Source organism: Pelecanus crispus, chromosome 13 (genome assembly GCF_030463565.1).
Source record: "Pelecanus crispus isolate bPelCri1 chromosome 13, bPelCri1.pri, whole genome shotgun sequence".
Taxonomy (NCBI): Eukaryota; Metazoa; Chordata; class Aves; order Pelecaniformes; family Pelecanidae; genus Pelecanus; species Pelecanus crispus.
Window position 1 is genome coordinate 21,999,982 of NC_134655.1, and position 24,173 is coordinate 22,024,154.

At 38.0% G+C, this 24,173-nt stretch overlaps 1 protein-coding gene across 1 annotated transcript in view; it reads left to right on the top strand.

The window, feature by feature from the left end:
• Positions 1 to 16,251: 16,251 nt before the first annotated feature.
• CHM (CHM Rab escort protein) overlaps positions 16,252 to 24,173 on the top strand; it is a 73,053-nt gene continuing 65,131 nt past the window's right edge. The window contains exon 1 of the mRNA XM_075720801.1: positions 16,252 to 16,300. Within this exon, the coding sequence (XP_075576916.1) occupies positions 16,252 to 16,300 (49 nt within the window). The remainder of the gene's footprint in view (positions 16,301 to 24,173) is intronic.

Here is a 24,173-nt window from a genome sequence, read left to right on the forward strand (position 1 = left end):
CAATTTATTTCTGACATTTCAGTAGAGTTTTTTTTGGAATTGTGGATTAAAACTTCCCACCGAAACATCAAGGATTTTAAATAAAACTGATGAATCTAAATGTCTAAGTATCAATAGAAAAATGATCCCTTCTCTTATGTAATTAAATGTATTGTATTAATGTGTGCATAATGCAGAATCAATAAATAATGAATTACCACTGATTGTAATTGAATGTTTTCATAATTTTATTGTCAGCCATGATAAATAATCAGTACATTTATATTGCATTAAATTAATTAGTGTGTCATTTCTATTACATACATCAGCAGTGAAGTAATGCAGTGACATCTGTTTCTAATGTTTTAAAGATGTGGTATTCCTTATTAAGTAGAAGGAAGAGTTATTAGAGGTATTTCCTGTGATTGGCAGTTATACTAGTACAGTCAAAGAGATCAAATAAAGGAACTCGCACCCTTGGCAAATGCCACATTTCAACCCCTAATGGTAGTGAGTAACAATGACTGGAGTGAGTTTTGCTTCTTCAGGCTTTCAGAAAATCCTACCTGCCTTTCTACAGAAGGTAAGAGTGGATCTTCTCTCCCTAATACAGTCAGGGAAGATTCTAACATGCAAAATAACTAACACTCTACAGAAGAACCAAGCATCCACATCCATTTCTATATCCATTTTTCTGCCTCAGTCCTCTGCGTATACAAAGGAATTCCCCTGCTAGATGCTCATTAAAAGTCACAGATTAAGCCTTTTTTGGCTGTGGTGTTCTTACTTGGAAGTATCTGGACTACTGAGGCTTCGAAATCATACTAATTTGGCATGTCTCAGCGCTTTGATACTTCTCATACGGACATACATTACTTGCAAAGGAAAGAGGAAATTGAGTAGGTGTTGCAAACCCAGGAATTGAAAACTGAAAGAGTAGAACAGGAGGAATAGAATAATGGAAGGGAACATACAGCAAATATACATGAATCAAACTGTGCCAGAAAGAGGGTTATTTCTGAAATGACTCTAGGTATTATAGATTGGGTGATCATTTGGGAGCAGGGTGATGTGAAGTAAAACACACCGAGCAACAACAATTACGGACTACAACAGAGGTCTGGGATTCTTAATGCTGTCTTTTCCAAGATGCTTATGGACATCCTTATCTTTTCTGTACCACTACATCATCTTTAAAAAGAGCAGTTGGAAAGTCTAGTGTTAGGGCTTATCTTACCAGAGTTCTTCATCCATAAAACAGCTTTCAATTTGAATCTTAAATTTTTCATACTGTCAATGTACATCACCACATTTAAGCAAAATGAAAACAATGCAGAATTCTTTTATTCTTTTCAGTGTAAGTCTCATCAATTGCTTTCAACCGATCACTGACTACCTTCGCACAAATTTGAGAGAGCAGTCTCTGGAGCAACAGTGCGCGCCCGGCAATTTGCCCACGTGGCGTGCCGCGTACACAGGGAACTCTAGCCTGGCTTTGGACCGCCTGCCTGGGCACAGCCGCCAGCTGGCTAGCTCGCTGGCAATGGTTGTTCTTTAGGACTCTGAATGCTCTAACATCGGGTTCCGGCTATGTGTGGGTCCGCAGCTGTAGGCTTCCTCCCTGCACAATAGCTGAGTGTGACTTTGAGCCTGCTCTTGGGACAAGTCCTCAACAGACAGAGCCTTTGAGACAGGCTCTCCAGCTCACAGAATCTGTACTGAACTCAGCAGTTCAAGCTTTGCTTGAGGCATGAAGGATTTGACCATTTACTGTAGGAACCTGAGAAAATTAAAGCACAAAAATACTCTCTCAAGCAAGGTCCCATTTACTTTTCCTATTCATTAAAATTTCACTTGACTGTTATAACTGAGGAGATGTGCCCTTCGATGCTTAGGCGCTGTCACTTTTTCTCTAAATGATGTGTAACTACCTTTCTCCCTAAAGCGAGGAGTACATTTGTTGTATAAAAATGTGAGTAGTACTTTTAAGATCATTCCAATGAAATATATGAACGCAAGACGCAGTTGTTGCTAATGATTCGCTACTTTAATCTGGATTTTGATTTTGATTAAGGATAGAGGGCAGTAAAATTGCAAAGCCAGGACCTTAGTATAATAAGGCTGTATTACATGAGGTACAGTCATCGTTAAGGTTTAATATTGCTTGCGCCTTTTCTTCTTCAGGAGGAAAAATTAATATTATTAGATGTGTACTGAAGTTAAAACACACTTTATAGCAAACTACTATGAACATAATACTAGGTACTCAAATCTGTTCAGTAAGTCATTATACCCGAATACTTGTTAGTATCCCCAGAGGAGCAAGATTAACCTCCTCTCTCACTCTCTATATTTGCAGGTCAGCTAAAGAAAGCAAAACTTTTCCTGTACTGTCTGTCTGAGCATCTCAGCCCTAATCTGAAGGCACCACCATCTAGTGGGATAAGAAGGTATTTAATTTTTCTTTACATTTTTTGGTATTTTTAAACATGGACATTACATTCTATTTCAAGCGGCAATAAAAAAGTAATTTTTTTTGTTTATTTAAATGTATAAGGCTCATGTGGACTTTCATTAATTCTCATACCCTCTGTTTAACTGCAAAGCATTTTCCAATAAAAATCTTCAGAGTCGTTTCCATGAAAATAGGTTTTCATAAACAGAATTTTATCAATGAGAAAACAATTTATAGCTATCCAGACTCAGTCAGAAGTGTAATTGATTTATTGAATAAATATTTTTAGTATTTTATTGCATCTACTTTGCGGAAATCCAATTGGCAGAATTATTAATATTGTGAAAGTAATTACCTTGAGCTCATCTTTAAAACCAATATGTATTTTAGACAGTGAAGATATGTAGTTGCAGTTTTCCATACAGCCATTAAATATACAGCATTCGGTTGTAAGTATACTCCGACCATTAGGCCCCATCAAAAACAAATTCAAAACTGAATGCAAAGCATTCATTTTACCTTGGCTCTAAGGGTGACCATTTACTGTACTCTGCCCGTACTGATATATGGACCGCTACCTGTTCTTATTTGTTTTTCTTTTTATGCACTTAACAATTGGGAAGGATAATGGCAGGGGTTTTATATGGGGGAGGGAGAAACATAAGGGGGAGCAGTGTGTATTCATTTGTTTGGTTTTTTTACCAGAGAATGCATGCATCTGCAGCTGTTATCCTAAGATGCCTCCTTGTGTTCAGGTCTCATTGATCTTGTTACAGCATTTCACACATACGGGGATAATTGATTTACATCATTCAGGAGGACATATCTTTTATAAGCGTGAGAGTAAATATTAAGAAATTGCCATACCTTAAAATTCCATAGATATTTTGATACTTTTATATCTAAAACAGTAATGAAATAATGAAGATTGAAATAATTCATGACACAGATAATATTTTAGTATTCAGAATTTGGGTCTGCTTCTGTTTCCATGGAAGTGAATGGTATTTTTGCCTCAGATACTACTAGACATTTCAATGTTTTACTATCTTCAAATTATAGAAATCTTATTGACAGAAATTGGCATCAATGGGTATTCTGCATTGTACATCAACTTTATGATACTGTATTTTAAAATACTACATTTCTTCTGAAAGCCATACAGTAATATCAATCTATGCTGCCATTTCTTACTGAAATCAGTTGGGAGTTTTGAGTAAAAATAAATGGAACTGGTCCAAACTGGTTGAGGTAGTACATGCTATTTTGACCCTTTAATCCCTAAACCACAAGCCTGAGAAGGTTAGAGACATTTCATTTAGAATGCACATTAACAAACTTGTAAATACTTTCATCTGGAGTACTGTTTGCAGTTGATAAAGTCCAGGATGTTCTACCTCCCACTTCCTTAGAAGAACAAAAATCCTAAATAACTCTTCAGAAGACAGTCTAGGATGTATAGGGAAGTTAAGGCCAGTAATCCGTACAACTACCGACTCCTCATTTCACGTAGACTTTGCAAAAGCCTTTCCCTCAGAATTCTCATCTATTTTTCAATTCCCAAAGGAGTTAGCCTAGTCCTGAAGCCTTACTGCCACTGTCTGCTAGCTCTTGGTCATACTTTTTCACAACTCTGAAGGAGGTGGAAAGAAAATATAATGAACCTAATGCCCTTTTGAATAAAAGCAACTATTTCATGAAACTAGCTACAGTATATTCTATAGTTCTTTATAGGAAGTGGAGGGAAAGGCCTCATTGGGGACTCATTCTACTATTTCACCACTGTTTAAAAAGGGTGATCCGGAGGGTCTGAATCCATTGTAGAATTGAGTCTCTCTGAATCTCAGTCAAAGGAATACAGAGTGGATCAGAATCAAATATTTAAGAGTAGATTTCATTTTTAACCTGACCAATCTTCTGTGTCTCAAAATCATTCTCAGTACGTTCTCTGGGTTTTTGGATAAAGTGAAAAACAGTCACATGAAAAGTAACAGTGTCTTTCTTCATCTTCAGGAGACTGTTGACTTTCTCTACTTTTTTTCCTCTTTCTTACTTCCACTTCAAGGTTGATGTGACATACATTGATAACCTACAAAGAAATATGTGATCTTACATAAAACTGGCTTTATACTTTATATACTTTAACTTTATTGACTTTCTGATGGAATTACTGGTGACTTGCAGAAGCATAAGGATGATCAGGCCACAAGTTAAAAGTACAGGTTGAAACACCTGTGATCATTATTATTTAATGCAGAACCCTCCTGTAGTTTGAGTTTTTAAAAGTTATCCTTACCCATAATTATAATGCTGAAACCTTTCAGTACCCTAAGACACCACTACTGATATCTTTCATTAGTATTATTATGCCATGAATTTTAGGGTATTTTGCACTGAGGAAAACTGTAAAGCAAATACATTTCTTCAGAATTTTTCCTAGAGGAATGTGTTACCATTTGATTAAACTATACTCGTCATTATTTTAAATATACTATGACAAGATCTTCCATATTTTTTTCTGAAAGCCTAAGAATATAGAATAGAGCATAATTTAACATAGACCTTGGAGTTTAAATAATTTTGTTTCCTAAAATGTAAATGTAGGATATAGTTTTAAATACAAAAATATATTTTTGGACTGTGAGTTCTTTTATATTTCAGATACTGTTTAATCTCCAAGTAAGGATATAAGCAAAAGAATGAAAGAGAACTGTTGAGAATCAAAGAAATGTTTTTGCTTAGAAGTGATAAGGCAAGAATGAGCTTCAGACACCAATATTCTTTGCTATTTTAATAATTAATGTTGATTGAACATATGGTTGTCACTTCAGTGCATGAAGTTAGCTGGGAATTCTGGGTTTGCTAGGTATTTTCCATTAAGAGAAACTTAGATATCTGAATCCAGTATCTTGTACTGCAGTGCTTTTACATACAAAGTATGTGTTGAAAATTCAAATTCCTGGACATAGTGAGGAAACTGAAGGCTCTCAAAACTTTGAAGCCTGCCTTTTGGCCAGAGGTGTTATGTATCGCTGCTGCAACTCATCAATTATCAGTCTTTCTAATAGCAAGCAGTTCAGGGAAATCCTTACAACAGGTTCTCTCTTACTCAGTCCACATCTTGGACAGTGGCATCTATTCTGTGTTTATTTACAGCTCAAAGCATGTTTTTTAAAAGTTGCTAGTGTTTTTCTGTGTAGTGGCATGAACATACTTCTGTTCATCCCAAGGAAATAAGAAAGAAGACACCACAATTTAATTTAACAAAGACAAATAAGGCTTCCGCTAAAATATATCTTCCCTATTCCTATTTAGGGAATTCCTTGTCATGAATGAAACCATCTGAAAACAGACTATCAGGAAACTCTGCCATCTGCAAGACTGCAGGGAGCAATTGTTTTCACAAGTCACAGTAACCCTGGTCAGAAACAAGATTTTAACACTTGGCTCCCTAGTCCTTATGGAAGAGGCTACCCATACTAGCCATTATTTAATAGAAGATTGAAAAGCATTGTTTTGGAGTTTGGTTTTGCTGGCTTTCTTCTTCTTCCACGTAACAGTACTCCCTTGACATTAATGTACTCTTTAGCATTATTTAATCTTACATCCAATTTCATCGTTTATTTACAGCCTTTTAAGGCCACCTGAGAAAGATGTGCACGGTACATAAACAATTGTATAATGGAAGCTTAAATTCTTGATAGTGAAGATGTATCTGCCACTCTACTCTTCGTGTCTCGTACCGGACAGCACAAGGTAAAATGCTAGCTCTCCGGCTTGCACATTTACACAGGGCTAACAACTACAGTGATGTAAGACAATGGCGAATCACGTTGTTACCTACTTTGTGCTGGGGAGATAAATTTTAGTTCAGAAGAGTTTTTTTTCTCTTCATGTTAACAATAGTTTCCATTAAAAGTTTAGAGAGTAAAGGAACCAAATAAAATGAATCAACAGTAAAGATTAAGTTATGGGAAAGCCAAGTCCTGTTTTTCAAAGATGCCAGGTATCAAGAATTCCAGCTATCACACCACCTATGATGATCCCTCTGTGGCAAAGCACTTGCTTTCCATAGTAATTTCAAAGTTATCAGGGAAACAGGAGTTACAAAACTTTTATTTATTTTGCTATGCACAGTATAAGGCCTTTGTAGCCTTGATTGCTCATCTCTGGTTTGATGTGATATAAACTCAGTAAAAAAGAAACTGCTTTCACCAACAGATTTTGTGGATCTGAACTCTTCATAACTGTCAATACTGATAAACTCGCACAGTATAGATTTACTAGGAGAATGCACACTTTCTACTGTAGCAACAATAACATGGAATACATAATTAACTATCAGCTGTATCGATATACATAGTATTGAAATATAAAAAGTAATTAGTAACTTCAAAAATCTTTAGGAGCGCAACATCTATGTGCAGTTCCAATTTATTAATGGACTTTTTGAATGACACATTCATCTGAATGCACTACCATTTAAGTCAGTTCACCTACGAATTTGTATGTAACTATCACTTTAACATCCCTTACCTGGTCAAACAGTCCAGACTCAGGGAGAGCCTTACTGTTTAGAATCTCTTTCTTAAGAACATTTTGAAGTGCCATCGCACAATATCTAAGTATCAGTTTTTCTGTACGATGTGATTACATTTTATTGGATAAAAGAAAACGTACATATGTAATACTTCTAGATCTGACTTCTTCTGAAACATTTTTCCACCTTTTAAAAAGATTACAATAGCTTCCATGAAAAGTTCAGACTGAAAAAAAGCAAATGAAAAACCCCAAGCACTAAAGCACAAAACAGAAAAGAATTGCACTGACATGTGAAATGTGTTAAAATTCTTTTTTGAATCAGTCATTTAGACATACAAAGATAATGATGATGATTATGATGACAATAATTATAATCAACTAAATTTTAAATTCATCCATTTTCTTCTATGCAAATACCAATTATATTTCTTTTCTTTAAAATGAATGTGACCATTTTAAGTAGTTATTCTTGCAAATCTTCCTAATAATCTGCCTCAACATTTACAATGGCATAGCGTTCTTCTGAAGCGGGGCAAAAAATGCTGTCTTCTGGCTTAACTGAAGGGTCGATGTAAGGGTCTATATAAGCTTTTTGGAATTAATATTCATATAGCACCCTCAGAATGTCAGGAGCTATGGCCTATTCTTGCCTTTTATTTATAATCAAACAGAGGAGGCAGTGCCACTCACAAGGTGCTAAGTAGATACAAAAAAGGGGAGTGAACATCATGTTCCCATTAGTTCTGCTCTAGAGTTTCTGAGTCGTTTTAGGCACGTAGCAGAAGTAAAGTATCATGGCTCAAAGTCTTCCTCCCTCCCCTTGGAGAGTCTGTGATGCAGAATTGCTCTGAGAGAGATGGTTATAGTTCTAGGAATAGTCAGATGTTGGGGAACAATGAGCAGTTCTGCTATTGGAGAAATTACCTTATCAAAGGACTGTATTGTATGTATTGCGTGGATCTATGATGTCAACGTCTAAGACGGACAACCACCGAGCCTAGATCTTACCCTAAAAAAGACAATGCTAAGACTAAAAGAAAAAAGAAGTCTTCTAATTAGAACTACACATTATGATGTTACATTCAAACCTAAAATTCTCACTCAGGCTACAATCAGATTTGACCTCGTATTGTTTTCATTTTATACATTATCACTCAAAGAATGCATAAATGGGAGAACACTCTATTATCAAGGCAATGGTGTTGAAATTCAGGTTTCACATATGCTAGAATGCTCAGTTGCATCGTCACCTGAAAACATTAAAATGCCAACATTTTACAAAAAAACATTAAATACTTTAATATAGCTGACCCACATAATGTTTACAGTAGGAACATTCTTTTCCTGAACATATACAGTTTAATTAAAGTTTAATAAGTACAATGTGGATGTCTTTCTGCACACGAAAAGCTAGCATTTAAATGGAGTGTACTATGTTTGGATTAATGAAAAATAGATATTAAATCGTAAGTGTCCTTTCTGAATTCTCAAAAGCATCACTACATATAGTCTGGCACCAGTTTACAACTTTTGAAAGAAAAACAAGACCTATTCTCATTTCTGTGAGGCAAGCTGAGCATAATCTCTCTTCAAATTTCTTAAAAATTTCAGTGGACCACTGTTGCTACTCTCTGGCTTTAAAATTCTAAACAGAGTATTTTAAATACAAAACCTTATTTAATTGTAATGGTTTGAGGGAAACGCTTAATAAGGAGGCCTTTCCTGTAGATGGCTTTAGTAAATGCACTTACTAAAAATCAGAGGTGATCACACATATTCCTGTTTCTTACGAACAAGACTGATGGCTGTGGAAGCCGATGGCTTTCTTTTTACTCACAGCCCTTTTAATACTAAAACTTCTCCCCAAATCACCCTCCTACAAGTGACAGATGTTTTCATATATGCCCTTTCAGAGGGAGATAGAGTAAGAGGGTCTGGCAGCTCCTCCACTGGCTGTATGTACCCTCAGATAACGTTAATAAGTTTTCACCACTGCAGCTGCAAAGCCTGAACTAAATCTCTGCTCTTAATGCAGAGCTCGAAGTGGAGCACTGGCAGACCCAGCACATTGGAACTGAGGCAAATTCAACCTCAAACAGAGACTTTCTCAAAGTGAAAATAGTGTTTGCTTCATCATTTTTATTCACCTCCTTACATAATTTCAAATATAGTTGTTATACATTATTTAATTCTTTTAACTTACTGTTATGACTGATAGCTTGCTTTACCTGGAAATCGGTCCCTCACTGTTACTCACTCCTAACTTTTAGATGTCTCTGGGATACAGTTTCATGTTTGAGTCCTTGGTGATACGTGTGTCTTCACAAGAATCCAAGCCTGCAAGAACTCATTTCATCTGAGGCCTTTATAGTCTTTTGTTTATGGTATCTCTGGTGAAGTCTAGGTAAAAATACTGCATATGAGACACATCAATTCACTTAGCTTTATGGACTACTTTAAACCCTTTTAATTATATGATAATATTTATGGTGAGTTTCCTAAGGGAGCTTTATCAGTTTCAGAACTTAAAGTCTTGGTTTATCCTCTCTTTTCTCTTCAGCCATATGTCATTTGTGATTTTCAAGACTGGAGAATACTACCGTTTTAAAAAAATACTCAAGAATCTTGCACTTATCATTCTCCTCAAATAAGGAACTACAGCCTTCCACTCTATGGTTGGTTGGGGGTTTTTTGCCTCGTATGCCATATTATCCATCTCCCAGGCCAATTGCTCTTTTTTTCAGTGTTTGTATGGGCACATGGTTAAATATGTATATACAGTGAGATGACAGAACTACTCCTATCTCATGTTTAAAGCATATACATCTCACCTTTACCTGTAATTATTGTTTGTTAATCAGTCAGCAAAGACCATGATGTGGAAGCTGAACTTTGCATGGTAAAACTTCTGTTGACTCTAATGAAGTAGGAGTGTGCCCTAATGGCTAAAGAATCTGCATTCATAAATTAGCAACAAGTCAAAAGAGGTGAATAAAAGAAATACAATATATAAAAGAACATCAATATTTGCAGAGAAAAGAGATTAGTTTCTTACATAAGCTACAGTCTCCAGATGTGTTGGAAAAGGTACATTCTTCCTAAACCCTGAGAACACAAGTCTGAAAACCTCTTACTATGCAGTAAAAACTGCTTCAAGTAATGCTGCAAATGAAATAAGGCAGGAACTGAATACCATTAGACACACTTGTCCTTATTTACTAATCTTGATTTATTGCACAACTTTATGTAGCAGTCCTATATAGCCAATCAGTTTCTTTTGTCTGTTGTTCACTGGCAATTTCTGAAATACCATAATTGACCAAGACTTTTAGATGCCGGAATATATAAATAATGGAATTGCTAGGACACAAAGCATTAAACTCTGCTTTGTAACATCCTGTTTTATAATGGCATCATTTCAGTAATTCTTCCCAATTTATATTGACGTTATTGAGATGAAATTTTGTTCTAACAATGTCATTTTCAGCAGATGAGAAGAAACAGAAGACATTGGTTATTAAAAGAATATTTTAAACATGCCAAGTTATCACGTAGAACATGCAATTAAGCTATACAAACATACTTTGATACATATACAAAATGCATCTGTTCTAAAAGAGTTTATAATTTAAATCCTAGCTAGCATAGATAAGGTTCAACTGGGTATGTCTGAGTACACTGAAGCTCTGTTGCTTGCTTTCTCTTATAACTTACCCTGCATTAGTCCGTAGTATTTCTAGATCACAGTTTTGGCTGTGGTATCAGCCTCTTCACTGACACTAGGCAGGAACTGACTGCTGCCCATTCCTATCTATCTGCAGTGGGGATATTCCACACTTCAAAACTATCTTGACATCAGCATAGGAAAGCATTTTCACAGGTAACTGACTTTGCCATCTTATTGACCAATCTTGAATTTGGGAGTTCTAATACTTTGGAGAACCATTTAAATTTTCATTTACAGACTGATGGCATGATGATGGTAAATTGCATATTCTTTTATTCATTTGAATAGGACAAACTGGTAATCCACAGACAGTGTAAAATCTGAAATGAAAGTGTTAAAAAGGGATGTGCAAACTTCTGCCAGAAGTACCTGTGTCTTCTCAAGGACCTCTCAGATTCAGTAAAGAGCACACTTTAGTCCACTAGAGAAGTGAAGGAAACTTCTGAAAAGAAACACATTCCTTTAAAAATTTACAGCGTATAAACCCAAAACATAGTCTCAAACTCCTGATTATTTTTTCTGAGCATGTACAAAGAAGTTTTAGTCCTTTGCTTAAGTATGTTGACATGACATCTGTTTCAAAAATAATTTACACTGTTCTGTCTCTTAGTAGTCCTAAAAAGTACACTTTTTTTTAAGAAAAAAAAGATGCAGAATGAAAATTAGGAAGGTAAAAGGCTGTTTTGCAAACATGCCTAAATGCTTCAAAAAATAAACCCTTCTGTAAAAGAAGATACAGCAATAATAATTCATGTGCTATACCAAATTGTTTTAGCCACTGATACAGAGCACTGAGAGAAGTAATCTAACCAAATAAAAAACTGAACTGACACCATATATTGCATATAATGCACTAACAACATGGTTTTATGTCAATGTAAATCAAGATACAGTCTGATTCTACTACTAGTAGTTCTCCGGGTCTCCAATTCCTAAAGTAAGTTTTCCTCCACGTCTCTAAGAGACAAGCAATAAAAGCTGCAGCATATTATCATCATCGTAGGTCCATCAGCTATTTTAAGCATTAAAGATTAGCCTGTAGCATAAAAAATAACTGAACTTTTGGGCTACTGCAAAGACCATCTCCTTCATCCTGCACATCTGTAGTTTTAGGAAGCCTGTAAAACTCTGAGGCAATCTCAGAGTGAATCTTAGTGAAGCTGCAGTGGAGCCTTCTTTCCATGCTCTGCCACTTACGCTGGGCAGAGCAGCCTGATGAAAGCTGTGGTCCTGGGTTCTTCTCCTCTGTGCTCAAGTTTTGGCTGCAGTGAGAGACCTACAGAATTTTTGCAGAATGCCATTATTAAAGATTGGAAAAATAGACTTCTTGCCTTGCATGCTTACAGAAGTAGAATGAAATGTAATGCTCTTTCCCCATCTCTCTAAACAATCCTGTAATTTACTCGCATCTTAGTAATCAAAGGGGCAACTTATGGAATTAGTTTCAGTGCTCCTTAGGTAGAGAATGTGGATTTAATTACTCGGGGTTTTTAATAGATGTGTAGTTCTCTGATCTACCAAGGCCAAGGTTACTGTATGAAGGGAATATTCATACCATCCTTGGGAATTAAGTGTCTACATACAATTGAGAATTCGCAGTTTAGAGTCTAACACCACTAATAAAACACAAGTAATGTGTTTTATGGGCATGACTGGGACTGACCACTGCAAGCTGTGACAGGAAGAAAGAAAAATTCAGATAGTGCTAACAAAGAAGAAGTTAGAATAAAGGTGTGTCAGACTTTAGAAGAAATTTGGAAACAGATCATTTTTTTCATAAACATGCTTGAATGTAGAGTGGCTGTTTCTGTAGTTAATGAACAATCTAGTTTGTGCATGCTTGAGTGACTGACAGTTGCGTAACAGCAAACTCTATATGACAACCCTGCATAACTTCAGCAACACACAAACATTTTCTTGCTGCCTGAACTAATGCGCCATTTAGTTGGGATAAATCAGGTTATTCAATAGATGTTTCAAGCAGCTAATAGGCCCGATCCTGCTGCTAATCCTTATTCAAACTGGTACTCGAGTAGAATTAAATTCCGTATCCGTTGAGTGAATAATAGAATGAATAATGAGATTTCACTCGTGAAGTCACTGCAGGATAAAGATACTATGTATCTTGAAAAAATAAAATTATTGTAGTGAATATGAAGTATTTGCCGTTTGTTATTTGAAATACTTGATCAAATGATCTGAGACTAGATCTTGAGGTGATTAGAAACTCCGTAATTCCAATGCTGATTCTTCCTGATTTTCTCTACAGCCTTGGGCTTGGGTGTTTCTACCTTGGAAAGTAAAAGCACTTACATAGTTTATGGGTTTTTTCTAAGATTACTGTATTTCTGAAAAGTATTTTTGATAAAGTTGGATATTAACTACACAGACTTTAAAGTGAGAAAGGTAGTTCTATGAATATGTGAAAATCCCAAACAGAAGTTTGCTTTATAGCAAACCCCCACGGTTTTATGAGAGAGATGATTTGCTTGAGATCAAAGCAGGAAAAGTTGCTTGTGGAAAAAATATTTAGAGCTGCTAAATGTGGAATATTAACTTGATCTTTGCATGTGTCTTTCTGAACTGTTATTGCTAAAAATGCTGTATGAATCCTTTGCAATATACAGGACTGTGAATTATTTCATAAAACACAGAAAACCAAATTTATTTGATACAGTTGGTTAAAAAATACATTTAGTCTCGTCAGTGTGCATTCTTGAATGCGTTTGGGCGATCTTAATTGATGAGACCTAGTTTAAGAAAATATAGGGAAATTCTGCAATCAGGCCACAGGATGTGCAGTTTAATTATGTTGGTGTGCATTTCTATTTGTTTCTAATGTAGAGGATCTATTGGCAAAATGAATGCCCATTTTGTGGTCTGTTATGCAGAAAATGTTTAATCCAGTGTTTGATTTACTCTGTTAAATCTTCTTTATTGAATGTGCTTATTCATCCATGCAGAATTGGGTATGCTGCTTTCTGTTACTATGACATTGCAATTAAATAGCTAAAGAGAAAAACATGGTAAGACATTTTCTCAAGGTCCATGAAATTCTCATAAAAATTATTCATACTTACATATTTTACTTCTACATTTGCTGATATTAAAACTGTAAAGTACAGAGAAAGATTTTTATGTTGTATGGGGCTGACAAACGTTCCAGTTAAAGATCCTGAATAATCATTTTTGTCAAATAAATAGTACTAAGAAGAATTTCTGGTCCAGTGGATAATGACTGTCATCACGAAATAGGATTGCACTGATTGCATCTTATGAATGAAGCTAACAGGAACTCACAGAACCAAACAACAGCATTTTGTGGTGGGATAAATACTTAAGCACTTGAGAAACAGTAAGACATTGACAGTGAAAAACCTCTGTTCTAGTGCAGTCCTAGAATTATACTAAAAAATAACAAAAGGTTTTCACAATGAAATTTATTTTCATGAGTATGCCCTCCCTCAGTAAGAAAAGGATGTGCAAGGAGAATTTGTCTTACCTGATCTAACCGATATAGTGATGCTTTGTTCCTCAACTCAAGACATTTAGGTCAGGAGGATCCAGCATTGTGAGAATTCTGGAGCTAAATTTCTGTTGTTACAGGTTAAAAAGTAGAATTGACAGCTTCATTGACAGGATTGCACTATGCAAGCTGCAGAATGGATTTTTTTTTTTTTTAAATCTCTGTGGGACTCTTGAAAGCATAAATATAAGGAACATAAGATTTGCTCTTCCTATCTTTATACCTGAATCCATAATTACTAATTTTCTCTGTTATGCATTTCTTAGCATGGGAATCAAGTACTGGTGTTTAAATCTAGGTATTTATTGCTCTTGCCGTTTGCTGTTTCCTGCTAGGCTGTTTTCTGGGCTGCAGTCTGTTCTAGCAGGTCTGGCAGTACGGCGGGGGTGAGCTGGTGTCTGGTTTCCATTAGTCGCTTTATGCTATTTTCACTGTTCTTTGGCTATGTGAACAAGGAGCTTGTAATAAGGTGTTAACAGGCTGCTAGCTGGTTTATTGTTATTATTGATTTAAGGTGTTAAGACTTTAATATAATCAGACACAATGACTAATACTAAGAGATTAGTTTAAAGCCATATAAGCCATTAAGCGCAAAACAAAAAGCAAAACTTGCTAGATATTTCCAGTGTATTCTGGCACAGGTATGCTGTGCTAGGTTATTTTGCCTATATCTGGCTTTTTCGAATACGTCTTTTCATTCTTGCTCTTCTTTCACTCAGAATGAGTGGGCTGCTCTGAAACAGTAGATTCGGTGGCTTTCACCCCTGATTTCCCCTTCATTTCTTTGTGAGGTGAAGGAAGAGGCAGAGCAAGACTGAGGTGTGACTTCAGGCTTCAGAGGAAAACAAAGAAAGAGTTAATGTTAATCGATGGGTTGAGAAAAATAGGTTTTTGAATGCAGAGAATGAAGTACAGCCCCATGTATAATATGGCTGTTCATTAACAAGGAAGGACATGAAATTAATGGCTAGGAATAGATGAACTAATACACTTTCTTTTAAAATCTGTCTTCGACATGGTGGATAAAGGAAAGAAATTATTACAACTGGGGAGCAACGGGTCTTTTTTAAAATAATAGGGGAAATATTGTCTTGGCTATATTAATGAAGTGTAGCGATCAATGAGATTGAACAAACAATAGAAGCTTTGGAAACAGTCCATATGCCGGGGGAAGTAACAAAAATGGTATCTCTCGTGAGGTACTGAAGGGCTGGTCATCCAAGAAACTTCAGTGGAATCGACACATAAATTGTACAAAATTATGGCTGCTTGCGTTGAACCATTGCGTCGACGTATTTTGCATTTCGAGTAAGTAGGTGGAATGCAGTCGTACGACTATTTCCAAAGTTTGCCCATCGATGCTAGGAGCTGGTATGCATTCACCGCCATTTCCCACCGCACTCCTGGATCCAGGCGAAGGGCTCGATCTCTGGATGGGCGGACAGCCAGATGGGCGAGGGGCCGGGCGGCTGGGGGTGCCGCTGGCCGCCCGCGCGGAGCGGGCATGGCACGGCCGAGCTCCCGCCTCACGCCTCGGCGGGCCGCCCGGGGCAGGCGAGGCTCTCCGCCCCTGGCACCCCCCGCGCCAGCCCGGGCGGGCCCTCGGTCGGGCCCTCGGTCGGACCCGCTCGCCAGCCGCCAGCCCGAGCGGGCCGGGCCGGAGGAACGGGGCAGCGGGGCCCGCAGGGAACGGGGCAAGGCCCGAGGCAAAGCCCGGCCCTCGGGGCGAGGGAGCAGCGGGAGCAGCGGGAGCAGCGGCCAGGGGGGCTGCGAGCCGGCCCGGGGGCTGCTGGTTTTGACGCGAGCGTTGTGCGAAGAGCCAGCCAGAGGAGCAGCGGGCCGCCGTGCCCGCAGGCTTTCCACAAGGCCGCTGGGGCCCCGCACGCCCGCGGCAGCAGGGCGGCCATGGCGGGCCCGGCCCTGCCCTGCCCGGGACTGCATCTCCCAGCAGCCCCCGCGCGCTCTGCCGGCGGCCCCCGCCATTTCCGCCAGCGCCGGGCACGTGACGGCGCCCCTCCCAAGATGGCGGACAACCTGCCCTCCGAGTTCGATGTGGTGGTGATAGGGACCGGTAGGAGACGGCGCCGAGGCGGCGGGTTGCGCCGGGGCTGCCGCGGCGGGGGCCGGGCGGGGGCTGCCGAGGTGCCGGTGCTCGAGAGGGGGCGGCGGGGAGGCGCAGGGCAGAGCTGGCGGCCGAGGGCGGGGAGGCGGCAGCGGCGTCTGGGGAGGGCGGGCCGGGGGGGCTGCAGCTGCGGGCCGCTCTGGGGTCGCTCCCAAGACCTGAGTGTCTGGATTTGCTTAGAGATAGAGGTGGCAAGGAGGTACGTGTGGAGCGGGGCTTCACCTGGGAGGGGGATCGCCGGGAGCCCTGCAGCCGGGAGCCGGTCAGGTACGCCTGCCCGGCGCGCCTGAGAGCCAGTGCTCCTTCGGTACCTCATAAAGCTGTGTCTGACGGCCACCCTTGGCAGCCCTTTTTCCTGGAATACCCTCCCGCTGGTCGAGTTTATGCACTGAAAATAGCTCTGAAGAGCTAAGCTCTATGTTGTTGCAGTACGTATGGTATATGCTGATAATCTCTTTTTTTTAAATTGCGTCCTGTAATACAAGAACTTTTCTCTCATAAAAGTTTTTCCTAATCTCTATGTCTGCTTACAAACAACCCAAAACTTTTTTTTTTTTGGTCTTCCTCATTAAAGTGTATTTCTCAGTATGTGAACAAATGCAAGGTTGAATAGTTGCACATACCAGAGACTTAACTCTGCGCTTTCTATATCCTGCACAAGTTCATCCTGTTTCCTGTTCAGGTGAATAATGATGGAGATCTTGAGTGTCTCACTGAAACATACCACGACACTGTAACTACAAGACAAATTCTAAAATATTCCTTCAAAAGTGAGATACTTGCTGCTAGTGTATCATAATAATCTTTAATTTAATAGATTTCTGTTTTGTAGAAGCCAGTGACAGTGGCCTGGCTCAAACTGGTCTTGATAAGCCCCCCACCTGAAATTCAGCATTGAGCTCTAGTCTTAAAGTGTTTGAAATACATTACTGTTTGGAGGTCCCAAATTTACAATCAAATTTTGTTTGCATTTATGAAGAGCTCCCACAGTCAGCTCAAGATGTTAACTGGAGCACAAAAGGGAAGACGCTTGCAAATGTTACTGTTTTCCATGTGAAATCAGGAATTATGTTTTTGGAGTTCATTAATCTGTCAAATTGTGTCCTTCAGGTTTAAGACTTCTAGCAATTTGGAATAGAATGAATGAGTTTTTTTAATGTAAATGCTGTTTTCAGTGTTTACCAGAAAAAAATAATCCCCTTACGGTGTATGTATAATTGCTTAAAGGATTTCTGGTTTAATTCTGGAGTTTGTGAGAGCTTATAAAAACATACTGTCCCCATTGTTCACCATGACTCTACTAAAAATGCAAAATTAAGGTTCTTCAGCAAATTAAGAGATCCTGTCTGTGTTCTTAACCAAGTTGTATGGAGTAGAAGGCCTAGTAATGAATCTGACATTTTCATATGTGTTCAGATTTGTGAATATTTTGAGTGTATGAGAAAAATGGTAAACAATGAAAGGCTAAAGTACCAAACTAAAAGGGTGAAATATGAAAAAGTGCATGACTTGTGTGATTTTTGAGGATAATTCACTTTTTACTGCCACGAGAAAAATAGTGTTTATGTAGATGATGCAGTGATGTAGAAAATTAAAGTAAACTCAGAGGCATATACAATTAATGTTAGGCTATTTAGCTATTCTTGCTACTAAGGAAACTGGAAAGTGAAAATCGTAATAGTAGGAGTAGCTATTCTAGCTACTAAGAAGCTGGTGAAGGTTTTACCTCTTTAAAAGTGCTGACTGTAACTCATATAAAAGACTTCATCTTTTCATGATTCCAATGGAAGAGTAAAAACCTGCTGCCAAAATCTCTTCTGCAGCTTTTGTAATTGTTGATGAAGGTAGAACATAATCCAGCTTGCTCTGGCAACCCTTGTGCCGAGGGGTCGGGCCGAGCGGATCGCTCCAGCTGCGGCTGTCTCCTCTTGGGTGCTGTCTTTTGTGGCCCCTGACGTGTTGTGCTTGCTGGATGCCTGTGTTAGATGATACCAGGCTGCTCGCTGCGGAGGAGCGGTGGTTGGCGGTACGACGTTACAGAGGGAAGAGGTTGTGCACGACTAGGCACGCTCCTAGAAGAATTCACCTGAAGCTGGCAGTTCGCCAGCAAAGGCGCTTTTGGCTGAACTGTCTGTGCCAGTGAGAGTTGGTTGTGCGACACCCATCAAATACGATCTTCCCTGCTTTGGAATGATCTTGTAATACTAGAGCTTTGATGCTGGGGAAGGAAATTCTTCGAGCTAAATTCTTCCTCTGAAATATTGCTGTATTTGGTGGTAATGGTGTGGATTTGTATTAAAGGATGCGGTTTTGCCCACCTGTAGAGAGTACTGCTGTAACTTATTTCAAGATTTTCAGAATTCTGCATTGTAGGAATTATTTTGTCTTTTCTTTGCGTTCCTTTTTACTAAGAACATATCTAAATGGTGACTAACACTGCGGACTACTGGTTTTTTTAATCTGTATTAAACTACTCGGTGTGGAAGATTATTCAAAGTAAAATTTTCACCTGTCTTCTCTGCTGGGAAATGACTCTTGAGGGAGTATCTTACCCTTGTCTTTAACTCTCTGGTTTCTAATGCTGTAACCAGTGCTGAGCGTACCTATGGATATTTAATTGTCATAATGTAATAACTACAATGTTTGTGTTAATGATCTTTTTAACTGCACAGTAGTAATTGCATTCTTTTCTGCATGTGTGGCCTTTTTCTGGTTTTGTAATTTGTGCATCTGTTAATTTTAGTAATTAGATTGAGTGGTGACATTAGATTTGAATTTGTTTTTATTTCAGGCTCATTTAACTGTTTCCCTGTAGTAAGCTTAATGAAAATGGAACCTCACTAAATTTTAGTCATCGGTGCTCCCTTTAATGCTTAGGTTCAATGACTTCATCAATATTTCTGTGGGAAAAGTAAATTCGCTTATTGAAGAAACTACTTTGCCTTAACCCAGATTAAACATTTTCTTCTGTGGGCAAGTTTAGAGCAAGATGGATGTGAAGTGCAAAAATACTAGTTCTGGTGGGGTCAGCAGCAAAAGTTTCACTACTGTCATGGAGTTTATATCCATAGTTCTAAAGGAAGCTAGGTTATCGTGTGACATAAAATTGGTGGGCATATCTTGAGGTTTTTGATGGCAACACAGTGTGAGAATTAAAGCCATTATGATATTGTTCTTTTGTTCTACCCGCTTTTTTGTTGCAGCATTGAAGTCACTCTTGCCTTCCCGGCCTCTCGTATCCCTACTTTTCTGCTTTTTGAATATAGTACTATGGTCAAGTTACCCACTAACCAAACAGGAATGGATTTACTGGACGGTTCTCTGCCAAAGCAGATATTATGCAATATCATCAATCTTCAAAGCAGTTCTGGTGTTTTGGAAGGTCTATTCTTTGGAAAGTGATATTCAGTGATTTTTATTTGTCTAAAAGCCTGTAGGATCTAGGTTTGGAGGGCTGATGTAAGTGCTTTCTTGAGGAATTCAACGTGGGCATTAGTCATGTTCATTATTGATAAGCTTTTGTGGGGTCAACTTTTAAATTAGTGCAGGCATTAAAATGGTAGTACATTTATAGCGAGGGGGAACATTGTGAGTTCTTTGATAAATGTTTATCTCGGGAAGCAGGCATCTGTTTGAGAGTGACACTCGGAGCTAGGAGTGGATGGCAGAGCTTTTCTCTTCAGGCAGTTGTCAGTCAGGAAAATTCATAAGCAAAACATTCAGCAATGTTGTGTTTATGGCAGAAACAACTGTAAGTGCAAAGATCTGCAGCATGGCTGTGCGTATTTATAGGTGGTGTGGATAAGGATGCAGGGTCATCCTTATCTTTGAATTTCTTCAGTTGATTGGATTATATTCAGTCTTAACTTCTTAAACTTGTCTCTGATACTCCAGAAGGCCTGTATTAAGTGTCAGTGGAGTTGTGAAGTAAAGGATATGGCTCTTTAAAAGGTGGTTGTATTCACAGGTTTGTCTGCCAGTAATTCTAATTTTTTTCTAAAAAGGAGTTATTCTTGATAAAAGCAGTCACAGTAAATTTTCTAGTTGTATGCAATTTTCTTTCCATTCTGGTTTTCAGTGGTTATAAATAACACATGAAATGACTTTCAAGGTAGAAAGCAGGAATCCGTTTTGAAATATTCTATAAAATAAAGAGTGATTTATGGTTTCATATGATTTTGGCTGAAAGCACTCGGGCTTTGCCAGGTCATCAGAGTCCTGTCAGGAGAATCTATTATTTATTGTTCGATATGCTGGGAGTGGTGTAAGTACTTTATGTTTATCTTATGTAAGTATAGTGTTAGGAAAAATCACTTCCAGATACTAATACAATTTTTTAAATATACCGTGAAAAACTAACCTAAATGTTATGGATGTGAACTATGAAGTTAACACTGAAGATTGATGTGAAAAAAAAATTGAAAAATGAATAATTCCTAATGTTTTTATTGTTGCAGGATATTTTTAGGATGTGCCTAAAATGTTTTCTAATACCTCTTTTGGGCTGATATTTTGGCTACGTTATCTTATATAAGTACACAGTCTTCAGTTCACATCAGCAGCTGTTACAACAAAAGCTAGATGGAATACCAGCTGAAGATGGGTATTTTTTGATGTCAGTGGTCATTGTGGACTAATACATTGGCACTGTCTTGTAATGTTGATGTCTGGAAGGAGGAAATAGACCCATATTATTATTGTTTGTAAATAAGTCATTACCTGTCCATGTCAATGTCAAACAAAATGAACACTGACTTGCAGTTTTCTCCTCGCCCTCCCTTTTATCTTATTATTTTAGTATTCTCCAAGTGTAAACATACCTTTATCTGAGTTTTTTTTAACCTGACTAAAATTGAGGAATTTTTTTCTGGCATGCCTTCTATTCTGAATTTTTTTTTGTGTAGCAGAGGTGCTCTGACAGCCTTCTTGGAGGCTTGGACTCCCACTGATATCTCAGAAAGGATTCTTTCCCAGATACTGTGAAATGTCCCTTCCTGCTTTTGTAGGAAAACTCATTATGTTGTGAATCTTGTCCTTCTCAGCCTGTTAGCGTTCCTCAGGTGTTCCAGATTGTAGTGCTGATCTTACAAAATAAGAGACTGTAGTATTCCTGTGATCCTGCTGTGAAAAATACTTAGTAGGTCATCTGCATATCAAGGTGAAACAGTGCTTTAGAAAAAGTCTTAGCATGGTACTTTTCAGTTACTTCTGATTCAGACTAGAATTCCATTTGTCTGTCCCCAGTAGAAAATGTCATTCCACTGTTTGGAGAATGGTTGTAAAGCTGGAAATTCAATCCTTCTACAAGAACTCGTCTCTTTGTAAGTCACTGGTGCATTGAGGTTGCTCTAGAGCCAACCAAAGCATTTTGTAAGAGCTTCTGTTGGTACACAGATAGCTATATGGAATTACTAATGTAGGAGAAGAAACTTTTTACTTTTTAAATCTCCTTTTACAAAATGCTTAAAAATGTATAAAGAGCAAGGAGAGCAAGCTATCTTCCTGCAGGGAGGCAGAAAGGGAAGTGAAAGTATTAGGAGACTCAGGTAAAAATAAAACTTAATGTGTGTCTTACTATACAGATCTTTTAATATATGTGCTTGGCTTTTTCTTTATCTGCTGTTATTGGTTGTAAACCAAAGATTAGACTCAGAGCTGTAGTATGTGCTAGAGATGTCTACTTACAAACCCTCTTTATTTGGTACAACTTTATTTTTTTCTTTAAGACGCAAAGACTCTTCTGGATTTTACCTGTCATCTTCCTTAATAGATGTGATTTAAGGGGATGTACTTATATAGATAATAATCATTTATATACAAGTACAGAAATTTGATATTTCTTCCAAAATTTAGCCCTCGAATAGTGAAAAGTAAAGCTGCTGTTCCTTTCCAGTTAACAGAATTCCTCCCCCTGCAGAAATCTGCTTTCACCTGTAGTTCAAAAAGTGGTTTGCCAAACTGGGTACTAGTTTTTTAATCTGTTACCTCGATTCAGTGTCTTAGAAATTCCATGAGCAAAATGTTTGGATACAGTAGAACTTTGCCACACAATGTGGCTCATCCAGTGATACAATTTTTATAAAAATGTTTAATAGGCTAAAATTGTGTTGTATTCATGCTGTTGTCAAGATCTCATGTATGTTCATTTTCCTGGGCTGTTATGACTTGGAGCCAAATTCAGAAAGTGCATTCTCTTACTGATTTCCACCCCCCCACCCCCCCGCCTTCAGAGAACACTGGATTGGACATGATTTTTAGTAACAAGTTGATAATTATTTGGAGCATAAGTGCCTGCTTGTGTTCCTTTTCTGAATAACGTTTATTTGCACCAACTGTGAGATTCTGTGTTTTCACTGCCATGTTCCTCTGATGGACACAGATAACTATACGGAATTACTAATGTGGGAGGAGAAACTTTTTACTTGTGGTTCCTTCCTTGACCGGTTATGATTTCCTACTTGTCTTAGTGGGTTGTCATTTCTGTGCCACTACCATATTCTGTATTGCAGAAATATTTTCTGATATTATTCTGCAATATGAGCGTATAATAAAATGAATGAAACCTATAATAAATTTTAATTAGCTAGCTTCAACTTAAAATATTATATACAATAAGTATTTCAGCTTTGTGATTAAATTATAAAATGCCTTTTAAGTTCTACATATACCAAAAACATACCATAAAGATTGTGTAGTGAGCTTCTCCAGAGACAGCTGCTCTTCTCTTCTTAGAAGTTCAGATACAAACAAAATTTATTGCAGTTGGTCAACTGTCTGATTCCAGAAGATTGTTTTGAAATTCTCTGTGTTCCAGCATTTTTAATATATTTCCCTTCAACATTTTATATTATGTAAAAGCCTCTTGTGATTTATTTAGTAGACAGTAAAGCAAATTAAACATTTAAACCTTTTTCAAGATGAAGCTTGTGTAATTCAGTAAAAGCTTATCAGCTGGATGACTGGGAAATAGTTTACAGTGAACAACTTGGGAACCACGATGCATCCACACATATGAAACTGTTTAGTTTATAAATTGCTTGGGGCAGTGAATGTATCCACTTAAAGTCACTTGAAGAGGCAGTGCATCACTATAGCATTATGTATGGCTGCTAATCAGAAGAGACACAATGTATAAGCCTGAAATTAATTTTTGATTACACAGAGGTGAATTACAATTTTACATTATTTTGTAAAGCTTTTAAAATCAGTTGGCTTTTAAAGCTGAAGAAAAGAGTTTTCTAGCTTAGCAGTTATCCTTAATTTTAATTTTGCTGTGTTGAAACCAAAAGTAGAATTGGTATCTTGATAACTGCATATAATGTGTAGCTAATTCCTCTAATTCTTGCTTATTTACTTGTAATTACAACACATTATTCATGAAAATGAAAGCATGGCTGATTTTGCTTCATAGGGAGGGTCCAAAAATACATGTAATGGGCATTATCTTGGTCAGAGGTTGCTGGAAACAACCAGATGTAGGCTTCAAGGTCAGCTTGCGGCAGCCACATCTGTGAGATTTATTGAGATTAATCTGCCTCTTATGTATCCAAGAAGGCTGTAATAGAGATAGGGCTTAGACAGCTGGCAGTGAAAACTAGTGCTATCAAAAGTGGCCTGTATTGTCCATCGTAAGATTGTTGTGAACCTAGCATTTGTACTGTCTGCTTGCTGGGGTGCTTTATTCTGGTGCTGCAACTGTTTCTGATGTAGTCCCGGAATCTCTTGCAGCAGTTTCCAGTGCATTGTGCAGATAGAATCATTGAATCGTTTAGGTTGGAAAAGACCTTTCAGATCATCCAGTCCAGCCAACAACACAATACTA